This window comes from Ixodes scapularis, unplaced genomic scaffold, assembly GCF_016920785.2.
Source record: "Ixodes scapularis isolate PalLabHiFi unplaced genomic scaffold, ASM1692078v2 PGA_scaffold3__209_contigs__length_174095766, whole genome shotgun sequence".
Lineage (NCBI taxonomy): Eukaryota > Metazoa > Arthropoda > Arachnida > Ixodida > Ixodidae > Ixodes > Ixodes scapularis.
The window spans coordinates 150959026-150977046 of record NW_024609868.1 but is presented as its reverse complement, the minus strand read 5'-3'; the positions used below and the strand labels follow the sequence as shown (position 1 = coordinate 150977046).

Genomic DNA, 18021 nt, shown 5'->3' with positions numbered 1-18021 from the left:
GCCAACTTAGCCAAAGGGCAAGTTCCCTTTAAAGAAAAATTCTGGTTTCTTACAAATCTACATTGTACACCTCTGGTGACAACCATCATTGGGAGTATTTTCTCTCTCACCCAGAAGGAACACAATGCAGATGGTTGCCCTCAGTTGGGCCTTGGCGAGCGCGGCCTGGCTCTGGCTACTCCGAAGTCCCTTGTGCCGCCGGCAGTAGATGCTGAAGATGACAACGCCGAACACAACGCAGTTGGCGAACAAAATGGTGGCCACAGGAACCAGGAATGAGTAGAGCAAGATATCTTTGCCGAGCCAACATCTGTAAAAAAATTGCGATTGACGTAAGCAATGTATTGTCTAAACGCTTACGCAGCCCATTGTCTCTCGACGGAGGCACGTGATGGTTTCGCAGTTGGAGAGAAGTTTATCCAGTGCAGTACGACCGCTAGCCTAGAGACTTTAACGAGCAATGCTCAGCAAAAATTACACAACCGAACGTCGATACTATGCTTATCAAGATTTAAGCAGGAAGGTGCGGGGATCGAGTTCAGGATCTTTGGGTTCTACAGCGTAAACATTCGCTCCACGTGGTCCGAGCTACGGTGCATTAAGAGTCGGGGCACATTTGTTACAACAATGTTTCGGCTGAAGTATTATTCCGAAAGCACGTTTTCCCGCAATTTTTCTTCCTGACTGAATTTAAGTTTGATAATATATTCACCTAGTTTTATAAAGGTAGCCGTGATGTCATATCCTATAAAATGGGAGTTATTTTTTATACAACAGTACACCGGTTTAATGTATATGGTTTGGCCGTATATAGCACAACTTGTTTGCGTGCGTTGCACGTATTTCGAACAGGACCCCAAAGGCTTCGTTGCGCTCAACAGGCAACGTGGTGGGAAGACGGAAGAGTACTTACATGTGCGCTCGCTGATTGTAATGCCCAGGATTTATAACGAGCACCGCAATGACAATCACAGCAGGGAACCCTATAAAAATACAAGAGTGAGGGGTCCTTTTTGCACATCTTTATTTCTTTTCGTCATACAACCGTATAATCATCTTACATAAACTGTAGATTAATATCGGAACACAGACAGTCTTTGGATTACAAGGGATATAATTCAACACAAAAACGCTTAACCAGGAGTAGTCCAAATGCGCGTGGGAAAGGAATGGACAACTACAGGCTAGAATCCTGATGCTGAGTAAGGAACTTAAAGAAAAAATAATGGCCTCAAAATTCCCATTTTCTAATGTTAAAATGCAAAAGTTCATAAGATATTCACCACAAAGGTTTTGGCGTCAACTAACCACAAGAAAAAAGGAGTTACCAAGGCGACAGCAGGAAATAGGGCAATTGAAAACAAGAAAGAAAATGCGAATTGTTTTAATAAATATTTTGTACACTGCTTTGTCAACTGATAATCATATTCTGCCGCAGTTCCTTATTTGAAAATGTTCCCCCAATGGATGATGCACAATACCAGAAAAAGGTATTTTCCCATTGCTACTTCCTAAAAATCCAAACAAAGCCGCGGGTCCGGAGAATATCCGCAACGAATTCTTAAGCTTTTACAGTGAATGGTGTGCGAAGTATCTCAGTCTCGTCTTCAAGAAATCGTTGGCAGATGGGTCTATCTCAGATGATCGGAAGATCATTAAAATTATACGTGTTCATAAAAGTGGAAACGCTAACTCAGTTACAAACCATAGACCCATTTTCTTAACATCTATCTGTTGTAAAATGCTAGAGCACGGCTTTTACAAACATATAAGAACGTTTTCAGATACTTATCGTGTATTTGATAGCAAGTAACACGGATTTCGAATGAGCTTACTTCAACCTAACGAAACAAATTCATGATTTTTCTTTGACCCTTGATAATAGAGGATAAGTCGACCTAATATTCTTAGACTTCCAGAAAGCCTTCGACAAGGTTTACCATAATAAGCTCCTCCTTGAGCTCGAACATTAGTTAAAAATTCCAAACTCCTGCAGTGGATCGAAGCGTTCTTGTCTCAGAGGAAACAGTTTGTTAGTATCGATGAACATGATTCAATGTTACAAGACGTTTCCTCGGGAGTCCCACAGGGCTCAGTTCTCGGTCCATTGTTATTTTTTATTTTTATTATGGATGTCCTTCTGGACATTACTCTAGAAGCAGGACTGTTCGATGATGATTTTTATTTTGTGTAATCATATAAACAATGACAGTCACCACATCAAGCTGAACGAAAATTTACGAAAAATTAGACAACGGTGTAAAAGCTGGCAGATGTCTTTATATGCAGAGAAGTAACAATAACTACCAATCTACGATGGGAGATGCACATCATTATTATAATTAAGCAAGCTACATGTAAACTCAGGGTGCTAAGAAAGCAATTAAAAGAGATTACTCAAGACGTTGCTAAAACTCCTTAATCTGTGTACAACCATTTACGACGAGGTAAGTTCATTGTACCAAGTTCCAACGGGACATTGGCAGATCACTGAGACCATCGAGTTCGATCTGGCTCGCGCGTTCGCTCATGATACTCTACTTTTTTGCCGTAATCATTAGTGCGGTCTCACGCACACGGAAACAAGATGCTGTTTGAGATACAGCATTCCTTCCCCCTTATGGTGAATGTCGGTCAACAGGTTTTTTGCGTCTTGTCGACCGTCGAAGAGCTGGGACGGCTTCATCTTCCGCTACGTCAAACTGCGCTTGTGACGCTGTCCTTTTTCCGCTTGGCCTTGGCGGCCACTCCGCTCCGGGCTTCGCTTCGGTGACGTTCGGTCCGCTTGGGGCCACTCCCTTGGCGACTCCGTCGATCACCGCCGCGGCGTTGCTCTGGCGAGTCTCGTCATCGGCCTTCGCTTTGGGCTTGCGCGATTTCGTCGACGAAGCATTATCACTGTCGTTAATGCAGTCATGGTCTACAATGGCCTTGCTGAGGTGAGCCTCCTCCGGAGGTGTCTTTCGGCCGCGTTTGGGATTCTTCTTTCCCTCCTTAAGATCCACCTGTCGTACGTGCACCTTGCGCAGCTTCTTTAGAAAGTAGTCCGCACGACTGTACAGGTGCATCGTCTGCGGCTTGAGCTGCTCCCCGTCCGGAAGGATCTTGTCCGTCAGGCCCAGGCCCGCGTCCATCTTGATCGCCTCCCAGCTGCCTATGACGTGCTCGTAGATGCTCATGAGCAAACTCGAGTCCTCCGCCACGCCCCACGACGTGTCAAAGTGGGGGTCCTTGATGGAGAGGTCAATCTTCCAATGGCGCATCTGGTCGGCCGCGTACGGCAGCACCGCGTCCAGCACCGCCAACTCCTGGTAGCTGCTGAGCACCGACTTAGCATTCACCGACACCCCGGACAGGTTGAAAGTCGTCCGCTGGTGCGGGCATCTGGCCGAGGTCCCGCTGGTGGTGCTGTCCCAGCGACGGCCCCGCCCGGTATCGGCGCGGTATGACTCTCCTTCATCACCTGCTCACTGCCGGAGTGGAGCAGGTGGGCCAGGCACTTCAGATCCGCCCGCGGATTCTCATGCAATTCCGGGTCTGGGGCTACCGTGTCAGCCTCTTGGCGGGAGCGGCGAATTTGCGGTAGCTCTTGATGAAGCGGCGGATCTCGGCGTCCGTGAAGCCCTTCGTGTTGCGAAAATTACATGGGGGCGGCCTCTCTTGCGGGGCCGTCACTCGTCGTCGGAGCCGTTGGACACACCCCCCGAGCTCCGCTCCCGCCTCCGCGACAGTCGGCCGCCGTCTTCGCTGTCCGAGTTCGCCGTCTAGTGCACGGACTTCCGGCTCCTCAGGGGCAGGTAGAGCTCAATCTCCTTGTCCTTGGCCCCATCCTTGGTCTTGTACTTGTCTTCGAACAGAGCCTCCCCTTTGCCTTGGCTGTTCGAGTTGGACACACTGAGAACAGGAGTCCCCAAGTTGTCCAGCGCTTGGATCAGGTCTCGGCCACACAAACACGATCCTGGCCGGCGAAGTGCAGTCATTGACGCTGTGACAGTCTTGTCGGCATAAGATACAGGGGGCGTTAAGCTTACCAGCATTATGCAGTGGCCCCAGATTACAAGACAACTCCACGATTGGCTCCTCGAGTATTGCCCGTCTCTCTCTGTGCTTGATGTAGATGTCCCAGGATATCACGCACACAGGTGATCCCGTGTCGATATTCATGAAGAGATTGATTCTTCCCCAACAGAACTTACGCCGTACTGGGCTGACATTTTTTACTCCTCGATAGGGTTATTTTCAGGGACAGCAGCTGCGACGAAAATGCTGTGTCGCCGTCTTCAGCGGAGTTTTCGGTCAGTGTGAACGCCCTCTGTTGTCGCTTGCCATAAGAGCGACACATTATTGCGATGTGTCACTTGTTTCCGCACTGAAAACACTTGTCATTCTTGAACGTGCAGGCCATCTTGCAGTGTTCCTTGCTGCCACACCGTTCGCATTCTAGCGATTGTCCACGTTCTATCTTGCTTTACAACCCTGGCGGTCCCGGTCGGTGCTTACCCGCCAGCTTGTACAATTCCGGCTCTTACTTCAGGTCTGAAGGCTTCATGAGCTTGAAAATTTACCTCGCGGCCTTCGTCGCCAGGACGATGCCGTTTCCTGCAATGTCAATTTGGTACTCGCAAGCAGTGCCTTCTGAACGTCGACATTTCGAATTTCACACACTATCTTGTCTCGTAGGATGCGGTCTAACATGCCGCCGACCTTGCATTTATCGGCCAGCTACCGAAGTTCCACGATAAACTGCTGAAATGACTCATCCTTGTTCTGAACCATCGCGAAAAATTTGAAGCTTTCAGCTATATTGTTCGGTCTCGGCGCGTAAAATTATTCGAGAATTTCAGTCGCTTGAGCGTAGATTACCTCTCGAACCTTCCTTGGCGCGCAACGCCCACTAATTACGTCGATAGTTCTTGAGTCGAGCAACGAAACGAGAAGCGCTCTGATCTTGGCATCTTTCACGATGCCGGTTCCCTCGAAGTAGGATTTCATGCGGATAATATATGAAGTCCAGTTATCTTTTGTGTGGTCTAAATGTGGTACTTGGTACGTCAGCGCGGAAGACTCGGAGTTGCATCCGTTGACTTCAGAGGCTGGTTCGGAACTCGTCGCCATTGCCAGACATTACTCGAGACGTTGCTGAATCACTTTAATCCATGTACAAAAATTTACAACGAGGTAAGTTCATTGTAGCAACGGGACATCGGCAGATTGCTGAAACCATTGCGTTCAATCTGGCTCGCGCGTCCAATCACGAGACTCTGCTTCTTTGTTGTGACCGTTAATGCCCCCCCCCCCTCCCCCCGCACGCGGAAATAAGACGCGGTCTGAGATGCAACACCCTAAAAACTAAACGGTTAGCTTTGAAAATGCTAATAAGATCAGGTTTAGCATATGCCACTAAAGTGTGGAACCCCTACACTGAGAAGTTAGTATTAAAACTCGTTAGGATTCAGAAACAGGCGTTAAATTTTATTTTCCCAAAGTATAGGAGGCGAGATCCGCCGACGGAACTGTTTTCCATGGCAGAAGTGAATTTACGGGAAGAAAAAAGGAGGGGGGGGGGAAAGCACTTGAAACTGCTTTACATGATTTTAAACGGTATATTTCTGATACATTGCAACTTCATCTGATAACGGGCTTCAAGTAGATTGCGTTTCCCATGATTTTCAAAAAGCATTCGACACAGTACCTCACGCGTTCATTATCTATAAACTAGCAACGTTAAACATTCCATCCAACATTCTTGCGTGGCTCAGCGAGTACCTATCTGATCGAAAGCAATCTGTTTTAATCAGCGGCAAAAGCTCGGGTAATGTTGGGGTTACGTCCGGAGTACCACAGGGGTCTGAATTGGGACCACTTTTATTTTTAATTTTTATCAATGATATCACTAACTCCATACAATCGAAAATACGACTATATGCTGATGACTGCGTACTTTATTCTGAAATTCATAACACGTCCGATTGCTTGACTTCGCAGAAAGATATCTGCCGTATCTCCGCCTGGTGTGAAAAATGGGGAATGATTTTGAACATAACCAAGTGTAATCATGTATGTTTCACGCGCAAGAGACATCCTGTCACCTTGAAATACGTTATCAGCGGAATTTTTTTTCCAACTGTTTCTGAATTCAAATACCTCGGTGTCTATTTTACAGAAAACCTTTCGTGGGCCAAACACGTGGACTACACATCCACAAAAGCGACCAGAATGCTCAACTTTATTAGACGTAACTTTAAAGATCGTCCTAAGTTTACCAAACGAACGCTGTACCTAACCTGTATTAGACCAATTTTAGAGTACGCCTGTGTCTGCTGGGACCCCCGCCAGGCCTACCTTGTCAACCAGCTAGAGGCAGTTCAAAATAAAGCAGCTCGTTTTATATCGGGTAATTATAACTTTGGATCAAGTGTGACTCAACTAAAAATAGAACTTGATTTAATTCCATTATTCCAGAGAAGGCGGTCTATGCGGCTAAAATTTTACTACAATATTTTTCATAGTTATCTCGGCATTGACAAATCTAAGTACATGCTGCCTGCCCACTACTCATCAGGAAGGCGTGATCACTCCAAAAAAGTGCGAGAGTATAAATGTAGAACGGATATGTTTAAATACTCCTTCTTTCCATGCACAACGAGCACCTGGAATTCGCTGCCAGAGGAAATAATTTCTACAACTTCTGCCACTTCTTTCTTTAACCATGTGTTAAGTGATGCTTCATAAACCTAAAAACAATTGATATTATTATCTCATGTTCGGCCTCGCGCTTTTTGTACCTTTTTGTACTTTTTTTACTTTTTGTACGTTTGTACTTTTTCTCAAATGTATGTGTACGCCTCCCTCGCAATAATGCCTTTGTAAGGCGATGCGAGGTATTCTGAATAAATACAGGAAGATAGAGTAATGCGGCCCTACACTTGTAGGAGGACGCGAAATAAATATACTAGAAAACTTGAAGAATATTGTTACTCCAAAAATTCTTTAAAAATGCATATTTTATTTTAACAATAATGGAGTGGAATGCGCTGCCAGAAAGCACTCTGTCAGCCAGCACAGTTCATGAATTTATAAGGCATTTGATAAAGTGATTCTATGTCTCCGAAACTGTTGCTCACAGTACTTTGTGCTCGTATCACGTGTTCGTTTTCTGCTTCATATATAAATATTCAATGTGCTACTAATGCTTCAGTTGTGACCCATGTCTTTTGAGCGTTTTATTCATGTTCACTCTTTTTTTGCTCACCCCTATCATGGTCCCTGTTGCGGGGAACGATAGTATTGTCAAATAAAATAAAATTAGGGAAGTCCCGCAATAACATAACCAAGAAGAAAACAAATCTCCGAACGCCTACAATCTTAAAGAAGGTGAGCATTGAGCGCCTACTTGCCGCGAACACGTTAACTAGAGCCATGGGGCTGTGGCCCAAATAGTCTATAAAACTGAAAAATGAATATTTTTTTAAATCAATTGAATCAAATTGTTTTACTTAAATTATATATATATATTTTTTAATCTAAAGCAAATGAATTTAATTTAGATAGCTGAAGCCAGAAAAGTATCTTCATGACTTCATGTATTGAACATGACAAACCTATTGATCAATCCGTTCGATCGTTGAAAACAGTACTTAAGAGTTAGTTAGTGTAACCTGAGCTACAGTTTAATTAGCAACTTCTCATTGATGTAAACCCAGCCATACTAAAAAAAACTTGATTTTCTAGCCAGTTAAGATGCTTCGTTCATTAGCTTTTGTATTTCAAGTTCTGATTTGCTTGCAATAGGATGTTACGTTACCGACGAAAAAAGTGTAAGGCAGAAAGAAAGCTCAGTGATCCCATTCGCTTAGAAACGCGCTGTTTTTTGTTTTGTTTTTTGCTCGTGTTCAGCCTGATATAAATCTTTCTTGTTCAATCACACTTTGATTTATACACCCAACAAATGCACGTCGAAAGCATCCAATAATGAACAAAGAATAAATAAAACATTTCGGAATTTATTTTACAGAAAATATTTGATTAAAATTATAATAGCAAATTTGGTTCGAATGAAATCACAGCTTAAATCATCTTGATTTTTATTCTCCACCCTGGTCTGTAGTCACGGGCGGCCTATTGAAAACATGACGTGGCTTATTATGTTTATTCTTCTCGCTTCGCAATTCGTTCATCCACCTTTATTCGTATCGGGTAATGCGGCAACGCTATTTGCTGCGGAACAATAATAAGCTACTCGGCACTAGCCACGTTCGGAGTGTCTTAACGTGTTGGTGATCATGGCAACTCCTCGTGCTTAAGTGGCAGCTTTTGATTACCATCGTGCTGTGGCTTGTGTCGCTCTTGGCTTCCTATGTACGGCATGTCAGGCTATTGACTAGCTAAATTTGTTAAACAATTTAGTTTTCTTGATCGCAAGGACTGCTGGAGGTCATTTTGATTACCGTCCCAGATATCTGATTCAAGTGTACTAGCTAAACTGAAAATTCGGAACGTTTGGCGATGAGTGCTTGATCATTATTTCGCAAGAAATCTCAAGTCAACTCGTGTTCTAACTCCACCGCGGCCGATAACAATAGTCCCAGTTAATTATTTCTTTATTTCAATCACACTTTCTTCGAGTATATTTGGCGTAAAAATTACTATTTTAAAATTACTCGAAATTTTCTTTACTTAAGGAGCTCAATGAAAAACACTGATTTCAATTAGGGTGATTCAACGAAAAGGCGCAGGAATTTGTTAAAGAAACGGGCTGTTTGAAGGTGCCCAGCTCTGGGCGGACTATTTTGCAATAACGTTTAGTTGGTTCTATAACTCTCTAGTTTTTGTCTTGGTGTGCTAAAATTTTTTTAGTTCTCTTGAGTTGTGTATTTCGTATAAACGCAAAAATGTGTTATGTGTTAATTGTATTTGTGTACAAAGTAAGCGGTCGCCATTATTTTATATAAATCAACACATCCGTTTTTTTGCACGTCTGCCAGATAGTAATTTGAGAAAACAATATAACGAGCTTTACTTCATGGCTTTGTGACGTCACTTAGCAGGTTGAAATAATTCCAAGACAAAAATTCCTGACTGCCTCGCAGGACTCGTTCAGTAACACTTCTCTTCAGTGTCCTTCAGTGACACAAAGATTCTTACTCTTAGAATAATAACTTTGGCAGTGTAAATGTAAATCTTATATCTAATTTGAATCACCTTCTGCGCAATGCAGCAGTGGAACAGGGGTAAAGCGTAATACAACACAGTATTTCTTCTCCAGGATGGGATTGTGAATACTCACAAGGGTATACACAACATTAGTGCTACACTTATTCATACGCCTGTCATTTAGCGTGAACACAACATACACATACTCACCCCAGGCTGCAAGGGCCGCCTTCAGCACCAGGTTAGGAACGTACGTCCCCAGAACCTTGACGAAGCGGAGGTACTGCAGCAGTGCCTCCACGAACGTCCAGCAGAAGCTGACCAGGAGCAGATAGTGGAGCAGTCCCCCGATGCATGCGCACAGCGCGGGCCCCGTTCGAGGCACAGGTACCGTCACCAAGGCCAAGTACGCTCCCAGAGCCCCCAGCAGGGCCACCGACAGGTGCATAAGGATTTGGTGACCAACTCCTTTGCGCCACCGCCTTGAATAAAAAACGAAAGACGGCAACCTCGATCATCAAGATCCTACAAAATATTGAATGGAGTATATAAGGAGCCACTGTGTAAATTTGTTTAAAATACATTGAATAATAGTTTAGGGCAGTGAACGCCCGAAACTATTGTTCATTAATTCCCCCTCAACATGTAGCAGAGAAGCTAATACCGCCACGGTATCACGCGACACCGGGACTGAACACGTTGACATTAGGTGACGTCACGGTGTCATGCGATAACATGACATCAAACAATGCGGTCACGAGGCGTGATGTCAAGGTATCGAGTCGAGGTGTCACGTAGTGCTATCACTTCACTTGACGTCAATTTGTCTCTTAATATTTTCCGCGAAATACACTGACGGATCGATTGGCCGAGGATCGGTCTAACTAATTCCTGTTAGTAGGGGGTTCAGTTATAAATCCTTCTATGCTTTAAAAACGGTTGTAGACGTTTCAGTTTCTTTCAAAGAAAGTCAAACATTACTTCACTTATCAGCTAACTGCTTAAAAGAAAAAAAATGTTTCATTCAATCATGACAGAATCAAAGAAATTGTATTATTATTTATTGAATTTATTCGCTTATTAGTTCAAATACCTACTGCGCCATAGGGCGTTACAATAGGGGAAATTATTTGGGACTGAGAGAAGTAATAGTATGCAACAATGAATTATAATAGTTACAAAAGCATAAAACATGTTTACTACTTATACACCTAATAGAACAATTAGCATGTCGTTAAGAAAACGATATACAAAAAAAGCTTGAAACACCATGACGTAAGTGCTAAATAAAAAACATCGTTAAACACAATGCTTGCTACACAAACTGGCAGTTTGTTCCAATCCCGTGTGGTTTTATGAAAAAAATGAGTTCCCCAAAACATCACTTCTGGAACGAAATTGTTTTACCTTATTAAGAAGGTCCCTTCGTTGCGATATAAATAATAAAATTGGTGAAAATAGCACGGTCTTTTAACATCAGGCTTATAGGGAAATACGTTATGAAACAATCTTAGTCGGAGGCCTTTCTTTCTAAAGCTGGACTCCCTCCATCCTAGGCTTTCTTTAGCTCTTGTCCCTCTAAATGGCCTGTTCTAATCGTCTAAAACGAAACGGGCATCCCGATTTTGCAGCTTTTCAAGCTTGACTGCAGGAAGAACAGTCTCGGTGTCCCATTGAGTGCAAACACATTCCAAAAGCGAGCGAACATGCGAGAAATAAAGTTTTTCTTGTAGAAAAAGCGGTAAGGACTTAAAAAAATCGGGACCAAAATCATTCGTGAGGCTTTAGGAACAGTAAGATCGACGTGTTTTGTTGCAAACTAGATTTCAAGTGAGAAATACACCAACTATTTGTACCCGTGGATGCTAATCAGTAATTAACCATTAATGGTGTAAGACTTGTTGAATGAAACACGTCCTTCTGTAAATGGGACTTGGACAGTCTTTATAAGATTCACATTAATTTCCCACAGTTCGCACCAATCTGTAATAACATTAATATACGCCTGAGGAATGTTGACGCCATCAAAAGTTGCATTTTTCCTATATAAACAACGCAATCGTTCGCAAAAAGACGCAAACTAAAATGTCAAAACATCGACAATATCGTTCAACAAAGAAAAAAAAAAGACTTATAGTCCGTTGCAACCTAAGAACGAAGGGCGAGGGTAAGACGGGCCGGGGAGGAGAAAGCGGACGGAACGCTGGAGAAGAGAGGGGGAAACCTCCTTCTCTCTTTAGCGTTCCGTCTGCTTCCTCCTCCCCGGCCCGTCTTACCCTCGCCCTTCGTTCTTAGGTTGCAGCGGACTATAAGAAGAGATCCTCGCGGAACTCCCTATGTCGCGTCAGCACATTCAGGCGCACAATTATTGAGCTCGGCGTACTGTTTGCGGTGTGACAGATATGTATGCAATGCACGATGTTACTGCAAGTCTTATAATAATGAAGTTTTGCTATTAACAAATTGTGTGGGACAACATCAAACGCCTTATTAAAATCTAGGACAATACAGGGCAACGATGCAGTGAACTGAAATTGTGTACGATTTCAGTTTTCTGCATCGCAGTCAATACCCTTGACGAAAACTATGTTGGAATGAATACAGTTTTCCAAGACCACTTACTCGGTTGATTATGGTCGTGTATAAAATGTGCTTACCACGTTGCATGCTAATGTAAGTTCATAGCCATGACATGCTCTTATGTTAATAAAATTGGACGATAATTCTAGGGACGAAGCTCCTTAGGGTCTAGCCTTGTCCGGCGTCCGTGCTCACATCGATTGCCATCACATCTGTCTTCTTAAAAAAAGAAAAAAAATGTTTGCGCAGTCGACAGGATTCGAACCTGTGCGGAGAGACCCTAATGGATTTCGAGTCCATCGCCTTAACTACTCGGCCACGACTGCGGGACGAGTAGGGGACTCTGAGATGTGGTAGTAACTCAAGAGCTGGGGTTTCTGTCATGAATGAAACGTTGCATGTAGCCGCTCAACGTCTATACAGGAGAGGGCGCTACGGTCAAATGCGTATATAATCGCGTTAAACTTTGCATGCGTTCGTTCAACGTTTATAGACGATAGGGCGCTGCGCTCAAATGCTCAAATGCGTATATAACCACGATCCATACCACACATTCTCTTTCTGACATGGACCGTTGACTTAAGCGGTGGAGATGCGTTCCCACGGCTTCTAGCGGATCCAAGATGATCCGCTAAAAGAACCACTGGCTCTGCATTTCACCGACCATAAAGCAGTAATAATGAAGTCGAAACGCAACCCAGAACTCAGCACTACATATGAGCAATAAAATCAGTATCATCAGCACCACCAGAGCTTCGTCCCAATCAACATCATCCACCAGGTGGAGATGCGGTCATTTTTTTCGCCACGTTCCTGCGACCAGATTTGTGCATCGGGACAAGCCGACAAAGCCTCCAATGTAACTGTAACTCGGCAAATTTTAAGCCGCGCGTAAAAATATAAACAGGTCATACCACAGCCTATTTTTAAAATACAGGGAGGATAGTATCTTCGGGACGAGTTTCTTTGCTTGCATCCAGTTTATTTAAAAGCTTCCTGATTGCTTCTACTTCTGAAGTGATCGAGGGCATCGCATCTGCCACTATTAAAACGTCGAACACAAAGTCCCATGGTGCAGACGGATTTAACGCGGAATGCAAATAAGTATTTAATAGTTCGTCTTCATCCATAGTATTTTTAAATATACTATTACCATATGATTAAATGGTGGGGCAGAGCTAATATTTTTAGCGTTTTTGTGCACATATTTACAGAATACTTTTATGTTCTTCTTAAACGTTTCAAAATATAGGTGTTCGGCCGCTTGAATCGGTCGTGACGAATGCAGTAAGTTCGCTTAGCTTTGTAGTATCTGTTGTAAGTGGGGTGCTACGGTACATTAGGTGTCCCCTACGTTTCTTTTGAATAAGGCTTCGCAAATGCCGAAATGTCCAAGGCGTGTCCGAGCGCGCTCAAGATTAAGCGTAGGGGAAGGAACGAAACGTTTGGTCAATTCATCAGTTTTCGTCTTAAAGATAGTCCAGAGTTCCTTGATACTTAGACCTTCGTCCAACGTCTCAAAGGTCAGAAAAGTCAAGTCTAGGGAACATGTCCTACTATTGTGATCTCCTCCGTTATATAAAATCACCTTACACGCTTTTGCCTCACCGACGTAGGTAATCGGAATATAAGAATCTGCCACAGCTACTTTATGGTCGCTGATGCCAAGAATATTGTGGATGTTCTAAACAATGACCGGCGTGTTCGATAAAAACAAATCTAAAATCTGAGAACTTCCATCGTTTTGCATTCGGTCAAAAACATATTGTTCAAAAGCGTAAAAGTCTACAAGACTAAATATACACAGTGTAAACTTCTCCTACGCCAGTTGCGTAATAATTTGCATTCCATGCAAATGCCGGCAAGCTAAAGTCACCTCCAATATTTATTTTAGCACAACTAAAAGTAAAAATGGTTGCAGACGAGGACGTTATTACACTTGGCTGAGTTACTGACGGTGTTTAAAAAGCACCGACGGCCAGCCGTTTATCATTTTAAAACGAAGTTTTCTTTAAACACTTTGAAAACTTTCTGTTTTTAATCTGCATTTTTTGAAATTATACCTTTATGGGCACGAATAAAAACAACTCCTCTATGGGAACTACTATATTTTCTAAGAGGTGTGATCGAAATGTTCAGAAAGTCATTTTGCAACGTAAAAAGAGAAGGCATCCCAGTGATGCACGCTAAGCAGTCGAAGGCAGGGACCTTCCTGCGCGATTATGCCAAAGGGCGTCGGTCTGTCGATATTTGGAACCGCGATACACGAGTTTGTTTGACCACATGCACGAGGATAGTGGACTCCCCGTAGACTTGAAGCCAAATCGAGAGCGAACATCAATTTAACGTCAAACTCGGCAAATGTAAAAAAAAAAAACAAAAAAACCTCTGAAATGATTTAGAAGGCTTATGTAAAAAGGTGAGCCTCAAGGATGGCAGAACGTCACTGAAGTCAAGAAGAGGTAGGATAAGGTCGGCCTACTGCTCTTCGTCTTCCAGCGATGTTCTGCCGTCCCAAAGCGCAAGTGCAATTTAAAAGACTTCGCGCAATTCACTGCTTTTTGACACAAGCTTGCTGAATCATTTCAGAGGTCTGTGTTTTATATTTATCAAGTTCGGCGCAGAATTGATGTTCGCTCTCGCTCTGGTTTGAAGTTTATGTTGAAATCGCCATAATGGCCCGTGCTTGTGGTCACAGAAACTCGTGTAGCGCAGGTCCAAGTATTCACAGAGCGACGATCTTTTGTATAACAAGACACAAAGGTCCCTTCCTTCGACTGCTGCGCGCGCATGACTGTGCGGCCCTTTCTTTTTGCCCTACAAATCAGTCTCTGAAAGTTTTGATCACACCTCGTATAGCATGAGTAGTTATAACGTAAGAATTCATGATCAAGGATTTTGCCGTCCACTCAAATACAACTGACTCTAAGGTTCTACCGCTGTCAATCCAAAATAAACAAAAGAACATATAAAATATATGCAGTTAAAAAAGGGTAATCCGATTATGCTCTTTTAAAACGAACTTCAGAGAGCTGCCTTCTACGTAATAAGGTAAGGTAGGACACAAAATATCGCGCGTATTTTTTAAATTAAGGTCGTGAAGGTTGGCGCCACCTTCACCCCCACCCTCATAAAAAAGGGCACAAAAACAACGTTCCACCTAATGTGCAAGCCCCCCCCCCCCCCCCTCCCTGCGCGTGAAGCTTTTAGCAAGGTGTTTTTTTTATCTAAGCCAAGAATCTAATTTTTTGTTTTGATTTTACAATGTTATTAAATAACACACCTTCTCTAGAAAAAAATCAAATTGCATTTTAGCCATACACTACTCGACGAATCAGCTCGCTACCCCGGCTCTTTTCCTACCCATTTTGGCATGAGCTGATAGGCGATGCTGGAGCTGCCTTTGGTTTGAAGACCTTTTACTTTAAGAGGCCTATGTTGCAGTGGTGAACTACTTCTATAGTAGAGATATGCTAGGCCTCAGTCAGTTTTGTTGGAAAAAATATTACATTGACTATTCAACAAATATACGAAATAACCGGCTTCGACATGCAAGTAGATAGATCATGGTCAATAACTTACTTGTGACAAATATAGGTGAAAACCACCATGAGAAGACCGAGAGCTGACAGGGCAATGCCGATGAACGTAAGGTAGCTGAGAATGTGATCATGTGGACTTGTCCGGCTCCTGTCGTTATGCCTCTGAAAGAAATCGATAAATAGAAACTGTTTCCACGGTGGCCATACGGACATTTCTATAATGAGAGGTGTGCACGCTTTCTGAAGTATGACAACAAATATTGAAAGTCTTTCGCTCGAATAACAAGTTGACGTTTCTTTTGATCAATACCCAGGTGCAAAATAAAGCCGTAGTTCCGGTTATCAAAAACGAACACACATGTTTTGTCCTTGTTAAAGCGAAGGTACTTGCGTGAATGTTGACCCGGGGCACGCTTCACTGGCTAGTTATTTTTATTTGTATAACTTTTTGGGGGTTGTCCCCGAACAGTATGAGGCCTACTAAAATATATTAGAATACTTATATATATACAAATATATATATATATATATATATATATATATACGGAAGAAAACGCACCTGAGACGGTTGTTGGAGTTTTTAAAACGTATTATTGGTAAAGTTGGTCGACGTTTCGGCCTGAGACAGACCTTTTTCAAGACTGGCACATGAGAGGTCACATTGACGCTCCTTGACCACGTCACGTGGCATTCCAAACATCTGGTTTCTCTCAAGAGTTGACGACTCACTTTCTCAAAGAAATTTCTAAAATTCAAATACCCAAGGATGCTTTTCTGGTGACAATGGATGTAACTGCTCTGTACACCAATATTCCCCATAAAGACGGCATAGAGGCGCTTGTGAGGGCATATCTGGTTCTTGACTTAAACAGTTTTGAATTCGACGGCAAATTTTTTCTTCAAACTAGAGGGACCACAATGGGCACGAAAATGGCCCCGAACTTTGCAAATATATTTATGGGCGACCTCGAATCAACTTTTCTCGCATTTTGTCCGCTCCAACCGATGTTTTACAGGATATATATTGATGACGTATTTTTTATCTGGTCACACTCAGAAAATGAGCTTCTCAAGTTCATCGCAGATTTTAACTCCGCGCACCCTTCCATTCGCTTCACACACAGTTACTCGAAAACTGACATTAATTTCTTAGACGTTAGAGTAATAATTAAGGACACAACTCTGGTCACTCAACTGTATCGAAAGCCCACGGACAGCCAGAGATATTTGCACTTCGACAGTTGCTATCCTCGACCTTGCCGAACCAGTATTCCGTACAGCCAGGCTCACAGGTTTAAACGTGTATGTTCTAATAACGATGATTTTGACTCCAACGCCAATCAACTACGCGAGGTTAAAAAAAAACAGAAGTACCCAGAAAAAATCATAAATGACGCAATTAGTAAGGCGCGCGCCCTCGATCGCGACCTCTTGTTAGGTGACAGCGGTCCCCAGGCGGAGACAAGCCGACAGGCCAGCCTCGTGCTGACCTTCAGCAATAAGTCTCCGAATGCCACCGCCATATTAAAGAAACATTTTAATATTTTGCAACAAAGTGAACGCAACGCAAAAGTTATTACTACCGTCCCACGTGTGGTGTACAGACGCTCGCGGAACATTAAGGATTCCTTAGTCAGGTCCAAGATAACTGCCACTGAGAGCACTGGGAGTCGGCCATGCGGAAAGTCGGGATGGGGGGTCTGCCCACACGTAACACCGAGAAACTCTATAGAGAGTACAAACTCCAACTTCACCTACAAAATTTATGGCAACTTAAATTGCGACACCAGTAATGTAGTATACCTTTTACAGTGTAGCACTTGCGGCGCGCAGTACGTGGGCCAGACAGAGACACCTTTCCGATTGCGGTTTAATAATCACAGATCACATGCAAAATCAAACCCCACACTTCCCGTTTCAAAGCATGTTAGCGAACCAAAACACTCATTTGATGAGCTTCAAGTCACATTTTTACAGTCTGGTTTCAAAAGCAACCGAGATCGCGAACAGAAAGAATCTTACCTTATTCACAAGTTCAAAGCCGCGATCAATAAACATCCCGGCATTATGTCTTCCATTCACGCGGTTAACATTCACGATCCTCCTGTATCAGCGTGAGCGTATACATTCCAAAGACTTTAGGCCATCCACAATTTATTTCATATAGAGTTAGTTCTAATAGTATTGTTGACTGAACAGTTGCGAGCAGAGAGAATCGTATCTTATTTACAAACTTAATTCAATCCGGGCAGGTATTAATAAAGATCCCGGCATAATGTCATCTATGCATGCAATCTACCTTAATGAACACCCTGGAATAATGACGTCCATGCACGCAGTTAACACATCTTGAGCAGTCATCTGCTCAAGATGTGTCTAAAAATCCACAACCTCCCCTCGTTGAAGTTTATTATGCGAGAAAAGGGATATGTATGCGTGTGTGTGTTGTTTTTTTACGCACTGAGGAGGCGGCTCGCAGACCGCTCGTGCACCGTGACAGGGTGCGAGTTCTTTCACCAGGGTCAGGTTTACGCGCGGGGGGGAGGGGGGGGGGGACGCCTGCGTCGGGGGGTACCGTCAACTCTTGAGAGAAACCAGATGTTTGAAATGCCACGTGACGTGGTCAAGGAGCGTCAATGTGACCTCTCATGTGCCAGTCTTGAAAAAGGTCTGTCTCAGGCCGAAACGTCGACCAACTTTACCAATAATATGTTTTAAAAACTCCAACAACCGTCTCAGGTGTGTT

At 43.3% G+C, this 18021-nt stretch overlaps 1 protein-coding gene and 1 non-coding gene across 2 annotated transcripts in view; both read right to left on the bottom strand.

Annotated features, from left to right (window-relative positions):
• The window catches only part of LOC8050624 (adhesion G-protein coupled receptor G2), a 136577-nt gene that overhangs the window by 6438 nt on the left and 112118 nt on the right, over positions 1-18021 (bottom strand). The window contains exons 9-12 of the mRNA XM_042292923.1: positions 15316-15437; positions 9364-9635; positions 914-983; positions 111-310 (exon numbers count right to left, since the gene is read on the bottom strand). Of these exons, the coding sequence (XP_042148857.1) occupies positions 111-310; positions 914-983; positions 9364-9635; positions 15316-15437 (664 nt within the window). The remainder of the gene's footprint in view (positions 1-110; positions 311-913; positions 984-9363; positions 9636-15315; positions 15438-18021) is intronic.
• On the bottom strand, positions 11978-12059 carry Trnas-gga. The gene has a single exon. It is a non-coding gene; the product is annotated as a tRNA-Ser (tRNA).